The sequence below is a fragment of the Coptis chinensis genome, chromosome 6 (genome assembly GCF_015680905.1).
Source record: "Coptis chinensis isolate HL-2020 chromosome 6, ASM1568090v1, whole genome shotgun sequence".
NCBI lineage: Eukaryota > Viridiplantae > Streptophyta > Magnoliopsida > Ranunculales > Ranunculaceae > Coptis > Coptis chinensis.
In genome coordinates this window covers 86,443,149-86,458,983 of record NC_141461.1, presented here as the reverse complement: position 1 = coordinate 86,458,983, position 15,835 = coordinate 86,443,149, and the positions used below count along the sequence as shown (strand labels likewise).

General features: G+C 42.0%; 1 protein-coding gene across 1 annotated transcript; it reads left to right on the top strand.

Moving 5' to 3' along the window:
• Nucleotides 1-8,041: 8,041 nt before the first annotated feature.
• LOC147495081 (1-aminocyclopropane-1-carboxylate synthase-like) lies at nt 8,042-14,822 on the top strand. The gene is made up of 5 exons (XM_086569573.1): nt 8,042-8,349; nt 8,454-8,543; nt 12,035-12,076; nt 13,205-13,365; nt 13,485-14,822. Exons 1-5 carry the CDS (start codon nt 8,182-8,184, stop codon nt 14,467-14,469), a joined length of 1,446 nt encoding a protein of 481 aa, XP_086425699.1. The 5' UTR covers nt 8,042-8,181; the 3' UTR covers nt 14,470-14,822.
• The last annotated feature ends 1,013 nt before the right edge of the window (nt 14,823-15,835 follow it).

Genomic DNA, 15,835 nt, shown 5'->3' with positions numbered 1-15,835 from the left:
CAAGTTGGGGGCAAGCCGAAGTCGCCCTCCAGCTTCGCTTGGCCGCCCGTGAAAAGCCGGAGGGGGAGACCTTCGCTGGACTACATGTCCGAATCAACTTGGGGGCATTTTGAAGTTGCCCTCCAGCTTCACTGGCCACCGAGAAGCGAGGGGGAGGAATGGACTACATGTCCGAATCAACTTGGGGGCAAGCTGAGTTGCCCCTCCAGGCTTCACAGCCGTCTGAGAAAGCGGGGGGGAGGAGCCCCTTCGCGGACTACATGTCCGAATCAACTTGGGGGCAAGCTGAGTTGCCCCCTCCAAGCTTCACGTACCGGCCCGAGAAAGCGGGGAGGAGCCCCTTTGCGGACTACATGTCCGAATCAACTTGGGGCAAAGCCGAAGTTGCCCCTCCAGCTTCGCAGCCGCCTAAGAAAGCGGGGGAGGAGCCCTACGCGGACTACATGTCCGAATCAACTTGGGGGCAAGCTGAGTTGCCCCTCCATGCTTCATAGCCGTCCGATAAAGCGGGGAGGAGGAGCCTTCGCGGACGACATGTCCGAATCAACTTGGGGCAAGCCGAAGTTGCCCCTCCGTGCTACGTACCGTCCCGAGAAAGCGGGGGAGCCGCCCTTCGCGGACTACATGTCCGAATCAATTTGGGGGCAAGCCGAGTTGCCCCTCCAGCTTCCCGTGCGGCCCGAGAAAGCGGGAGCCCCTTCGCGGACTATACGTCACTATCAACAAGATTGTACGAATCAGTGTTCCATTAGGCTTCACAGCTTAATACAAACACTCATATCGGTGCACCTACTGCAAATTTCGAGTACAAGTCAACTGAGAATTAAATTAACAGAGATATATACAATGGTAAAGAGGGGAACTCTAGATTGCAAAGTGTTTAACATTAAAGACCTGCTGGCCATTCTCAGAAACCAGGTGGAATAGATGTTACAATCAAGTACTGTCAAAGTGGGAATGACAAAATCTCAAAAGTACAGGGGGAAACATTCTAAGTACAAAACATCAATAGGAATTCAAAGAAATTACTGAGGCCCTTCGCCCACATTCTGGGGGGCAGGCACTAATTCCACTTCACCGGCATCAGGAGGGGGAATATCCACGACAATGGGTGCAGGCTTCACTGAATTAACGACTTCAGTTGGGGATGGAACCGAAGAAGGAGTTGAAATTGATGAAACAGTTGGAGGGCGCGCTATTTGAGGATCTGCACTCTGAACAGGAAGGAGGCGGCCGGCTGCAGAGAGTTCTTCGAGCTGTTGTTTAAGTTCGCGGCTAATCTTCTTCTCCGCAAGGCTACAAAAACGGTCTGCGGCCTCTTGGACAGCTTTATCTACGGCAACCTGAGTGGCGACCTTAGCTGCCTCTTTCTGGCTCTCCAGCTTGGATGAAACACCTGAAACATAGTCACGGTGCTGCTCTTCGGCCACTTGAAGCGCCTTTTGGGCCTTCACGGCCACAATTCGAAGAGCATCGCGATCTTTTTCCAACGCAGCATATTTGGCCTTCCAGCCATCAGGTCCTTCAATCTCCTGCTTCATGGTCTCCATAGAGTCCAGCGTGTTGGTGAGGCCGTGGATCACATAACCAATATCCAAACTCAACTGAGAAGGGTCACGGGTTATCAAAGTGTTAAAAAGACTAAGAAGGTGCAAGAGACAGAATAATACCTTTTCCCAACCGTGGTATATGGATGTTCTATGAGACGCAAAGCTGCCAGAATCGCCATATGCTTGATCTTTGGGCAGATGAGAGCTGAAGAAAAGAGACGCAGCAACAGAGGGATTGTCCAAGGCCGAGTCGCGTATAGTAACTTCGCGATCTCTAGCCCTGAACTGAGGTTGCCATATATCAGGTACACCAGGAGGCACTGACCCAGATGGCTGGGAATTTATAAAAGGGCGGCGAAAAACAAGAGGCGGCAAGACGGCAAAGCAGCTCCATTGGGGTTACCTGCAGTCCCCAGCCTTTTAGCGGGGAGGGCTCTTAGCGGTAACTTCAACGGGTTCATCCCCTTCAGAATCACTATCCCACAATTTGAGTTTGGAAGAGGCCATGGCAGCTTCTTGAACTGGGGAGGAAGGTTGATCTAAGTCGTCTTCCCAATCCGCTACAGCAGAGTAGGAAGAGGGGGCGGTATATGGAGCAGGGGGATGGGACTTGGACGCAGCGGCAAAACGTTGGGCTACGACTCTGGAGTGCGATATCTTGTTAGTATACTTAAAAGATTTGTAGGGCTTTCTCTTTGGGCGAGGAGAGGCTTTGGGGAGTCTCTCTTTGGGAGGGGCTGGGCGATAAAGTGGACCTTGATACGGACCAATATTTTTCAACGAAGGATCAAGGAGAAGAGGATGGCCCTTTTCTGGATCTATGCCGAGGACTTCACTCTGTCCACTTCCCAAGTCACGGAGTTTTTGAAAAATAGCTGAGTAGACACCGTTGTAAAGTTTGGATCGCGAATCTGGGCTCCAACCTGTGGTACAAAAGAAAGACAAGTTAAAAAGTAAAGTCGGGGAACGAAAGCACGCTTAATAAAAAGTTTGACGTACCACTAGAAAGGAAAGTGAGATGCCTTAGAGAAATGTCAGAGGGAAGATCCGCGGACAGAAAATTACCGGACATATATAACGGATAATGATGCCACACTTTATCAGAGGTAGTAAGGTGGAGGACAAAGGACTTCTTCTGCGGACGGGTACAGAAAGACTGATATCCTACACTACCAAATTTGGTACTCTTCTTTATATAGTAGTGAGCTATCATATCGCAGAGTTGGATTTTGGGAGAATTGGTTTTATTGTAATGATCTGCGGCATATAAGATCGCCAAAAAGTTACCAATGCCTTGGCGGGGGGGATGTTGAAGTGGTTACATACCGACAAGGAGAGAGTTAAGGGAAATCGCAGTTCCATCGCCTTATCCGACCAACAAGTTGCAATGAGACAACCGGACACGGTGGGACTAGATGCGGTGAAATGGGAGGCGCCGTGCACGTGCTCAAGGATCACGTTGGCGGGGATGCCATAAACTTTAACGCGCATCTAAGTTGGGCCTACAGTGGTAGGATGGGGGAGGCAGAGTGGCTTTCCTTCCCGAGGTGGAAGGTTCCGCGGATTGTGGCTAGCGTAGGCGGCCGCGAGTCGATATGTCCACAGTGTGACCGCTAGATCTGTGAGCGGAGGACTCCGATCCATCAGGTCGGGTAGCTGAGGAACTCATCGATTCGGACTCAGACATGACTAAATTAAACAACGGAGAAGCCCTAAACTGAAGAACAATAGAGAAAATAGGCTATGGAAGAAGAGAAATGGGAACAGTAAAACGATGAAGAATGATAAGCACCCAAAACGTATTATAAAACCCGTAGAGACATACGGTTCGGGTCAATTTTGTGTTTAATAATCATGAAATAATCGCGATCTTCGCGGCTTTTGCGGGTTTGAGCAACTAATGTAAAAATTATGATAAAGCCAAAGATTTAAGCACGGAATAGGAGTATACACATGCCTTCCGATCAAGCCCATGTGAAGCCCAACAAATTCGGACTAAAGCCCAAAGACTCAAATAGTACGTAATCCGGTTAAACGGGATTACGCGGCACGAAGCATCAAACTTCGAAGCTCATATCTCTTGAACCGGGACTCGAATCGCGACGAGTGAGCTGCTCCGACGATCAGTCGATGAACTCTACAAATAGGCGGGGAAGTTGTAAAAATGTCAAAAGACCGGACTGCCATCGACATTTGACGTGGACCCACTAAGCGGGCCCATAAGATTTGATGAGTCATCATGCAAGTCAAGACAAAGGTGCAAATAATTGGTGCAAATTTGACACCTTGCATGAAGTTAATGAGTTAGTTGGATTTAGGTGATGATTATCTAAAAAAAAATGAAAGGTGTCAAATGGGGGTTAGTTGTGGATAAGTGAAAAATAAATGAGAGGGAGAGTGTTTCACGCTTTGGGAGAAGAGAAAAAGGCTCTCTTATGTAAAGGGGGCTGATTTTGGGAGTTGGAAGCTTTTACTTCCTTGACTTTTTACTTCTCATTTACATCCATGTCTTTAATTTGGTTTTTTTAGTTCTTAGTTTTTAGAGAAAAGCTTCAGAACTTGTTAATGGGGAACTCTCTCTAGTTTTAATAAACTCTTCTTCATTTAGGTAAACAGGTTGTAGTTTTCTTTGTTTCATTCTCTTTCTTTTTCATTTCACATATCTTCTTGTAGTTTAATTCAATCCTAGGATCATGAGCTAAAACTCTCCCAAGGTGAGGGTTAATGATGCTCATGTGAGGATCATGCTACAAATTTAGGATTCCAAAATCACTACTTAAAAGACTTAGGTTCTATTTTTCATCCCCGTCCCAAAATGACGAGAGATTGACAATTATCCGATCAATTGTTGTAAAGTAGAACTAGGAGTTGGAATGATATTTCGTGAGATGAAATATCATTTCAATTCTACATGCTAGCATGATATGTTTAGAGATAGGTATATTATGTTAGGAATTTGAGATGGTAGTGACTGTTTCTAAAAGACTTGTAGCTAGGCCTTGCATGAGTAGGATTAATCCTTCCTATCTATCTCTCTCTTTCATTTAACTATAAACAAACTTACAAATTTTAGATAACTTGTGTAAAAAATCTATCTATAAAATCCTTCTCACTTAATTCTCCAAAGTGTAGATTCCAGTTGTGATCATTTAAATTCTTGTCTTAGAAGTTGGAACGAAATCCCTACTCGAACTAGATTGACATTCTCAAAGAAAAAAAAACAGTGAGTAAGGAATTATTGAGTTTTAGCACGTAGTAAGTCAACTTCTAAAAACACTGAAAAGTGCAAAGATCAAAGAATAATCGGAACAATGACAAGAACTAAGGGGAGGAGGACAAACCTGAGGAGCAAAGCGGCAAAGAGCAACGAAAGAGAAGTTCGAATCTTGCAAAATCGAAGACCCACTGAAGATGAAGAACGGGAAAAAACGTGGAAGAAACTGGAAGAAGAGGAAAATGAAAAGGTTTAGAGACGTGTTTAGGGGTTTTGAAGGAAGAGAGAGGTTTGGGCGGGATACTAATCGACAAGGGCAAAAGGGTCATTTCATTTGGGAAAAGAACCAAGAAACAAGGGACACGTGGGGCATTGAAAAGTGGAAAAGCAGTTCGATGTCGCGCTTGCCCGAAAATGATGTGCCTCGATACGCGGCGGATCGGACATCGAGATGTAATGATAGCGCACGTGCCATGGGTGCACGTGCCACAGATGTAAAAGAAAGGGGGAGATTTTTCTTGGTCTCGTAATTTATCCGCGGACTTAAAACGATATCGCGGAACATCAAACGGGACCAAGAGAGGCATCTGTATAGGACGTATTCGTGACACGTGGGGTCATAGGTGGCAAGTGGGTCGTATGCCGAATAGCGAAGAAGAGACCTAATGTAACGGATCGTGTCCGCGGTAATACAACTGCCGAGAGCTGCCCTATGACGGCCAGAGAAGGAGTGGGAGCGACGGATCAAGCCCGCGGAACAGAGATATACCGCGGAACCTAGTGAGGCATAAAATTCAGTGAAGTATCGGGGGCCTAAATGGATGTGGATTAAGGAAAGAAGTAGGAGGAGCACAGTAGCCATAACACAATACCTAGAGAGACGGTTGGACAAGTGGCAGACGTGGGACACGAAAAAGATCATGGAGAGCGGTTAGAGAGGATGGAGCGGTTGGAGAAAGAGGGCGGTTATGGGATATATAGAGGAGGCCAGAAGAAAGAGAAAGAGGAGGAAAAGAAGGAGAGAAGAGAAGGGAGAGAGAGACTGTGATCTCAGAGGTTGTAAAATTTGATCATACACACTTCAACTAGGAAATTATTATAAATTCAAGCAGAGTAATTCCTTGATTTGTCAAATTACAATGAAAAGTTAGACCAGATCTTCTGACCTGCAAATTGCAATCACCTATCTTCTCACAATCCAAAATGCCCAACTTATCGACATGTATATTTATGCGAGATGGACTATCTTTTCACCAATAAAAATCATAGAGTTTTAATACGGACATCTTCACCGGGCAGAGATCTCCCATGTTAAATTGTCAATTTCTCCATATGTAAATGGTCAACTCTATTAATATATTAGAGTAGGTTTCCGAGAAACTCACATCTACTTTCTTCTTCTTGTCTAGCCAATTAGGGTCTCTTTCTTAAACACACGGTCAATTTGGATTGACAGTTAAATTTCAAGTCAAGCAACTGAATGCTCTAATTATTTTCAAAAAACAAATGTTCAATTTTAATTAGGTAGGGACAATTGTATCATTTTCAGCCATTTGACTTAAAAGTTAATAGTCAAACCAAATTCACCGTGTGTTGGCTCATCTAGTGGGGGTAATACTACTTAACCCTCTAGCTTTTGAGGAGAAAGTTACATACTACTTAACCCTCATCTTGTCCTTCTTTGGCTAGCTTACTGCAAGCTCAAAGAGCTCCAACAAGTTCTTATTGCTGCATCTTGTCAACTTCCTGCTTGAATCCTTTATGATAACTTAACCTTGGACACAGAAAAAACCTCTCAATATTTTCTATGGCTTGCTAATAGTTTGGGGGGAAAAGGGGTTCTGATAACACTTTAAGATCATGGGTGATCTGGATTGGTGTAGTGGCCTACTGGTCATGCTCCGCAATGAATTAAGTCCCAAAATCACTTCATAAATAAGAAAAAATAAAGAGAATCACAAGGCCAGGTCAGACTGAATTTATGTGGAAAATCTTCTAATGAAACTGGAAAAAAAACATGCCTTTTAAGCCGCCGATGAAATATTTCAGGAGTCAGTTCAATTCTGCTGACAAAAAGAATAGACAGAGTTCACAACAACAACTATATGCTACTACGACTAGTCTACTACTACTACCAGTCTACCACTACTACTGTACTATGACTATTATTGCTACAACAGAAGAAAATTGGATGTATGATCTTTCAGTACTAGACTCATTGGTAATGTGACGCAAGAGATGATAGCATTGAGCACTAAGTCCTTCTGTCAATCCGATTCTTGGCGAAATAAACTGCTATTTTGGGAGAATTTTCGTCGTTAACACGTGCATCCCCACATTTAGACAAAGCCACGAAGTTAAAACACTTTTTGTTAAAATGAAGAATAAAGAAAGGAACAAAAGCAAGATTATGGATAGATTATGAGAAATGGTTCCCAGATATTCAAAACGTCAAGTGGGTAGGTAGAAATGTAGAATTGAACTTTACCGAGAAAACTAACATTATATAAATGGAAAAGTTGAAACTTAATTAACACCTAGTTCAAACTTAAAAGGACTAATAAATGAAGCAAACCAGTAATGAAAGAAGAATAGTGTATGGATTGAGTTTGAACCAACACAGCAACATTTGTATTCAAAACTTGTTGTCTTATTTTGAATAAAACAAGTGGCTCGTGGCTTTAGGCTTCGGGCTCTTTGATCTCCTATCTTATTTTTGGTAAACTTTTTTGTGGACTAGTGCACTCCAATCCCTACTAGGAAACTGAAGCAGTTCCCTACAAAAACGGATCTACTAGTCCTCCACGTTTCTCTATATAGTCTCTTCCATCACTCTATTCCAAAACCTTATTTTCTAAACTAGGTTTTTGGGCAATCATAAGATCAGTCTGTGAAGAGTAATAACTAGCTGTTGTATTCTGGAGGTTAACGTGGCCTGTCTGCATAGAGAAAAACAGACGCAAAACAACCTTAAAGAGAGCGTATGCCTCAGCCTTCTTATATTCACTGATTGTTCTTGTTGCAGAAATTATATTCCAATAAAACTTTAATCAAAGCCCAAAATGAACTACCTTAGCCGCCAATAACCACCAAAGAAGCAAAAAGTGAAAAACACCATAGTTCTCAAGCTATTCAATGTGCTTGAAGAGTTTTGAGAGCGTGCAACCCAAGCAACTAAAACTTGACCAATGCAGAAAATCTCCTTTTTTGTAGAATATCGTAGAGCAAATCTTCCTTTTTGTAAGATCTTGTAAGAACTTTGAACTTTGAAAATATTTTGTGTTTATACTGTTCCCTTTTATTTCCATTTACCACCTTCATTGCTTATATATTTATAGCTGGTTGCTCCATCTTTCTCATCCATGATCCATCTCTCTATATACTACGTTATGATATTAGCTAATAACACTTAGTACAATGGAGCTCTCTTTAAACAGTCAAAATTTTCTATCCAAGATAGCTACTAATGATGGTCATGGAGAAAACTCTCCTTACTTTGATGGTTGGAAGGCTTATGATAGTAATCCTTTTCACCCTATTAACAATCCTGATGGAGTTATTCAAATGGGTCTAGCAGAAAATCAGGTTACTTGAAAACTTCCTTTTAATTATTAGTTGTAGGGGAAATGAGTTATACTGCACTTACAGTTATTTCTTTGTTTTTTTGGTTGCTTGTGGTCATTTTACAGCTTTCATTTGACTTGATTAAAGAATGGATTAAGGAACATCCCGAGGCTTCAATATGTACAACAGAAGGAGTTAACAAGTTTAAGCATATTTGTTGTGAATATATAAATGCGGAAACAACGTTACCCACAACAAACGGATCAATCCTACACAAAGATTGATCCTTCACACTAGACAAGACTTCAATACCCTCCAAGCAATATCCCAACACTTCTCATTAACAATTTAACAAGCATATAAAGTAAATATAATAATGCAAAAGAGAACCAACCACAAGACAAGGATATATCGTGGTTCGGCAATTTGCCTACATCCACACTGGCGAGATCCAAGCTTTACTAGAAGTCCAGAGTAACAGATTACAAGAGCTCTCAATTCACTCACAAAGAATGAACACTCAACTCACTAAGAATTTCTCTCTTACAATCTCTCTTTCTTTCTTTTTGGAAAAGTTAGGTTTTCAAAAGACTAATTTTGTTTTATACCAAAACCAAAATTTTGGCGCCGCCTCTACTCTGGGCTGGCTGGCGCCATGGGTTAAAGCCATGGCTGGTCGCCCTTCTTTGAGCTGGTCGCGCTTAAATTTCGGAGTCATGAGCGAAGTCTGAAGCGCTTCTTTTTGAAAAGAAAAGCGTAAAAATCCCTTTTTCTCTACATTCTCCACCTCGGTGAGGTTTTAAACATAAAACCGGCCGAACACATCCAAAGAAGAGCACATCCATCCGTAACTTCGTAATAACCGCCCGGCGGGCCATGCCCACAAAGGGCCACCCACAAAGAGTGTCATGCTCACAAAGAGCCACCCACAAAGAGTCATGTCATGCTCACCAAGAGCCACCCACAAAGAGTGTCATGCTCACAAAGAGCCACCCACAAAGAGTGTCATGCTCACCAAGAGCCACCCCAAAAAAGAGTGTCATGCTCACAAAGAGCCACCCACAAAGAGTGTCATGCTCACCAAGAGCCACCCACAAAGAGTGTCATGCTTTCTCAAAGAGCCACCCACAAAGAGTGTCATGCTCACAAAGAGCCACCCACAAAGAAAGTGTCGTCATGCTCACAAAGAGCCACCCACAAAGGTGTCATGCTCACAAAGAGCCACCCACAAAGAGTGTCATGCTCACAAAGAGCCACCCACAAAGAGTGTCATGCTCACAAAGAGCCACCCACAAAGAGTGTCATGCTCACAAAGAGCCACCCACAAAAAGAGTGTCATGCTCACCAAGAGCCACCCACAAAGAGTGTCATACTCACAAAGAGCCACCCACAAAAGAGTGTCATGCTCACAAAGAGCCACCCACAAAAGAGTGTCATGCTCACCAAGAGCCACCCACAAAGAGTGTCATGCTCACAAAGAGCCATCACGCCCACAGGGCCATGCCTGCCCGGCGGCATCAATCAACAATGCATGAGCCTCCACCATTTGTGGAGTACCTCCAACCAATGTTGGAACTCAACTCCATAGAGAACCTACTACAACCCAAAACCCTTTTTGCCCTTAGGCAATGAAACAAATTCCCAAGTATTAAAACTTGTCACGAGCCTCCACCATTTTCTCGCGATATCCACCGACCAATCTCTCAGAATGAGCATCTCTAACCTTCCTTGAAACTATCGACTCATCATCTTCAATATTCAATATCAGTATAAACCGAGTCCGGTTGACCATAATGCTTCACTGGCTTATCATGCCCGTACTTCATAACTTGTTTCACACTTCTCTTTGGCTTTGATCTAGCCAAAGCTTGCTGCTCAGGTTGTTGTAACTCTTCTTCTTGTTGAATAGTTCTCTTAAATGTCTCGAAAATTTCATCTTTGAACTTCAAGATATATACCCACACATAGCGTGTATAATCATCGATGAAAGAGACATAATACCGGTTACCTCCCTTAGAAGCCACTCTAGAAGGTCCCCAAACATCCGTATGCACATAATCTAGGATGCCTCTCGTCTTGTGCTTGCTTGTACCGAACTTGACTCTGCACTGCTTGCCATAGACACAATGCTCGCAGAATCCCATACTTGGTTTCTCCAAGTCTTTCAGTAGCCCTCGCTTGCACAACTCAGACAATCCCTTTTGGCTCATATGCCCAAGGTGCATATGCCACAATTTTGTGCACTCAGAATCATCACTACATGTACTCACTGCTACATCACTTATCACTGTACTACCCAACAAAGTATACAAGTTTCCATGTCTTTGACCCTTCATAATGACTAAAGAGCCACTAAGGATCTTTAGGACTCCACCATTTCCCACAAAATTGTGGCCTTTGGAATCCAAGGTACCAAGAGAAATAAGGTTCTTCTTTAACTCAGGAACATGCCTCACATCGGTTAAAGTCCTCACTACACCATCATGCATCTTGACCCGTATAATTCCAATCTCAACCGTCTTACAAGCAACGTCATTGCCCATCAAAACGGAACCTCCACTCAAGTTCTCATAGGTAGCAAACCACTTCCTATTTGGACACATGTGGTAGGAACACCCGGAATCAAGAATCCACGTGATCGGTCATGTGGTCGGTCGCTTGTGTAGACACCAAAAGACTTACATAAGTTCGGAAGCAAGATTTGCTTCACTAACATCCTCATTCTCAAACTTACCACTCATCTTGTTACTCTTTTCTGCCAGAGCAATCACATAGATAATGCCCCTTTTCTTTGCAATTGTAGCACCGTACATGTTTTAAAGGCTTCTTCGAACTACCCTTCCACTTGCTTGTGGAAGTCATCTCATTCGACATCACCCTCGCCATCTTTTCTTTTGCTTCTTTATCAAACTTCTCTACTTTAAATCTAGCATTTGACATCTTGGGAGCCCCTTTTTCAAGTCACACACAATAACCCAAAAAAATTATCTCACTCAGGAATTTTATCGAACACCTTGTCTACATAAATTTCGAGCACTATGGTTCTTTACCAAAACTCAAAATCCTAGGTCGTATACCTCGCTCTGATACCAATTGTTGTGAATATATAAATGCGGAAACAACGTTACCCACAACAAACGGATCAATCCTACACAAAGATTGATCCTTCACACTAGACAAGACTTCAATACCCTCCAAGCAATATCCCAACACTTCTCATTAACAATTTAACAAGATATAAAGTAAATATAATAATGCAAAAGAGAACCAACCACAAGACAAGGATATATCGTGGTTCTAAGAATTTGCCTACATCCACACCGGCGAGATCCAAGCTTTACTAGAAGTCGCAGAGTAACAGACACAAGAGCTCTCAATTCACTCACAAAGAATGAACACTCAAACTCACTAAGAATTTCTCTCTTACAATCTCTTTTCTTTCTTTTGGAAAAGTTAGGTTTTCCAAAAGACTAATTTTGTTTTTATACCAAAACCAAAATTTCGCTAAGCATCGCTTAAGCCCAAAAAGCCCTCGAGCTGGCGCGCCTCTACTGGCCGGCGGCCATGGGTTAAAGCTACGAGCGGGTCGCCTTTCTTTGAGCTGCTGGTCGCTTAAATTATCGGAGTCGTGGTGAAGGAAGCCGCGAAGTGGCGCTAAGGCTCTGAAGCTGAAAAGCAGAAAAAATCCCTTTTTCTCTACAATATTGCTATCTTTCAAGACTATCACGGCTTGCCGGCCTTTAGAAATGTATGGAACATAGTACTTACTCTCTATCTTATTCCCATGGCTTGTCGGCTTAACATCTATATTGTCACTAGTATAGTGGTGGTCTGAACAAGTATCAGAGATAAAAAGTTGTATGACTCACAACAGTCGTAAGTCGTAGATATATCTGAAGTCTGAAGTCTGAACACCACAAAGAGGGTATTGGCATTGTTAAAAACTCGACATATGAAGCTGTTTTGCATCCTATGAGCAATCACCTACTGTGTGGAGTTGGCTTACAAGCCTCCTCCCCATATAATTAGAATACAAGACATTGGTCATTATACTCTTAACACTTATATTTCACTTGAGACCAGTGTTGTAAATGACTGTACCTAACCTTAATTACATGTGTAGGAACTCTACTAGTACTGCTCTATCTCTGGTAACCAGAGGCCATGTCCTATTTTGTGTGGTGCCCTGCCTCAGCAAGCACCTTAATATACCACTGTCCTCTCTACTCTCTAGGGGACCTCCCTTGCTTTGGAGTTGTCCCCTCTTGAGTCTTGCCTACACCAACACACAGCTGAAACGAGATTGAAAGCCATGCAAGTTAAGGCAGTTCAACGTCATGATTTGGTCTAAATGGCTATACGACAGGCAGCCGCCTAATTTCGTTTTTTCAATAGAGACACCTGAACAATATTTTACTCCTTACATTATTGATACAGTTAATCAGGTAGTTGGGATATTATTAAGACAACATAAAATATTTAGGTGGTTATTAGGTCATATGTCATTTTCTGATAATGTCCACATTACAAAGTAGAAATCCTTCTTTGACAACATATAGTAAACACCTGAAAAAGATCCCTAATACAGTACTACTTTTGTTGGCTAAAAGAAAATTAATCCATGTAAACCTCTAGGAACCGGGGATTTAGGCTGTTCAATGGGAGATGTGATCGTACAGTTTGCTTATGCGAACTGATGATACATATAGCAAACATAATATTGCATCAAAATCCAATGAGCCTACAATATATCGAATTCCGCCGGCATCATAGAGTTACTCATCTCATTTAAAACAGATTTGCCAACCAAAAATAAAAATTTTAAAAAAAAAAAAATGTAGACAAGTAATTTGTCCTAATCTCCAGTAATCTCCAGGCTGTTGCAAACTTTATGGGGAGAGTGCGAGGACATAAGGCCACATTTGATCCAGACCACATAGTTATGAGTGGTGGAGCCACTGGTGCTGCAGAGACCATCTCTTTTTGCCTTGCTGATCCTGGTGATGGATTCCTGGTCCCCTCACCTTATTATCCAGCGTAAGCATGTTTTATGTTTAATTTACTACATTATCTAGCGCTAACTAAATCATTCTTCTTACCTTACTTTTTAAGCATTTTCAATCAATTCACTTATCGCATTTTGTTATACATTGTAGATTTGATCGAGACATTCGTTGGAGAACAGGAACGAAATTGGTTCCCATCATATGTGAAAGCTCAAACAATTTCATTCTCACCCTAAGTGCACTAGAAACTGCATACAACAGAGCCCAAGAGGAAGGAATCAAAGTAAAGGGATTGCTTATAAACAACCCATCAAATCCATTAGGTACTACTCTTGATAGAAAAACACTAACAACTATAGTGCAATTTACCAACGAAAAGAACATCCACTTAGTCTGTGATGAGATATATGCAGCCACAGTTTTCAGCCAGCCTGATTTTGTCAGCATATCTGAGATACTAGAAGAAGAGGTGAATTGCAATAAGAACCTCGTACACATTCTATATAGTCTTTCAAAAGATATGGGACTTCCAGGCTTCAGAGTTGGCATAATTTACTCATATAACAAACAAGTTGTTTCTTGTGCTAGAAAAATGTCTAGTTTCGGATTGGTCTCTACGCAGACTCAACACCTGATCGCCTCAATGTTGTCTGATAATGACTTTGTGGAGAGGTTCATCGAGGAGAGTGCTAGGAGATTAGCAACAAGGCATAACGTTATAACAAACGGACTTTCCCAAGTTGGGATAGGTAGTTTGAAGAGCAATGCTGGTTTATTTCTCTGGATGGATCTTCGGAGACTAATGAAGGAATCAACCGAGGAAGCAGAGATGAACCTATGGCGTGCTATAATCAATGAAGTCAAGCTAAATGTTTCACCAGGTTCAGCTTTCCATTGTTCTGAACCTGGTTGGTTTAGAGTTTGTTTTGCCAATATGGATGATGAGACCGTGGGAGTTGCTCTAAAGAGGATCCGAGCGTTTGTACTACAAAACATAGAGGTAGAGGTTCCGATCAAGAAGCATCGCTGGTCAAACAACCTTCGCCTCAGCTTCTCTTCATTGAAATGTGAAGATGCTACAATGACACCTCCTCATTCACCTCTGCCACACTCACCTCTTGTCCGTGCAGTTTAGAGTAGACTACTAAATAAATAAAGATGGATACTCTATGCAATGAGGAGCAAATTGGAGTCCTGAATCATTGAGAGTCCAGAGCACACTGCCAAATGCCAATGGCAGGTAATAGACCCCCTGATACGGTTTTTGCAGAAAGAGTGCTCCACATTTACTGCCCAAGGCAGACGATGTCATACTACTCTTCAAATATATGCAGTTGCATGCAGTTTGAGATTGTTGCATACAATTGCATACGGTACAGTTCATTGTAAAAAAAACCTTTTTTTGAATGTTTTTACATCGCTGGTGTATGTGTTTTTGAGCGAAGAAGTACACGCTGTCGCTTTAATAAATTACACTATTTCTGTGAATTGTGACCAACTTTAAAATCTTAGGTCGATCTGCTAATCTAAGAAAAGGATTCTTACTTGTGGTTCATTACCAGAAAACAATGTGTCTACCTCAACCAAGAATATCCTGTAACATGATAAAACTTAAGCAGTGGTGATGTAATAAATGTTAAAAAATTGCGAATTCTTCCAAGTGAAAAATGTTAAATGCAATAGCTACAAAAGCATACAAGTATGAGGAAATGACCAAGTAGTAAAAAATGGAAAATAAGCGTTAAGATGAAAAGGCTCACACATACTAGAGGTTTTAGCATGTATCCAGGTTTGTTCAAAACATTGTAACAGTTTCTTGTTCACGCGGATATAGCTAAAACAAGTGCTATAGAACTATCGCCATCGTTCCTACAAAGATGATATTGCAAATGCATCACTTCTGCTAGTAAGCCTTCAAGATCCTTTTCTTGGGTTGTTTCATCAAAGGCAAATGATTAATGGCACACTTAGATCAGTCTTCAGACTCTTCACCAAGATCTTCGGAAACATAAATACGTGCTATCCCCTTTTGTTTTGCTGTTTATATTACCCAAGTTTACACCAGGATCACACATCAACTAACATCAACAATATATTTAGAGCAATTAGGTACTAGACAACTAGTTGTGTCCAACCATACCTGATACCGTTTCACTTTGTCCCATCTTGCTCTTACCTTCGAAAACACCACAAGTTTAAATGCCTTAGCTGCAGGCTGCAACCTTTGAGTCAGTTTTCACCCATTGGTACCCCCATCCTCGTTCTCATCAAAATCTCGATGCCTGCTTAAATGCTGACACTGTATGAATCCGATGAGTATGTCATGTGATAATCCCATTTAGAGAGTGTAATTCTTATTTTCAATGTGCCAGAGGAGAGGAAGATCATAGATTTCAACTCTTCTGATAAAAACAGGCCTTTTCATATGAAGGAATTTCTTATAGGGTAATCTCCACAATTGGCAGATCAAATAAGCCAAGTAACTGTGGATTGTTCCACCA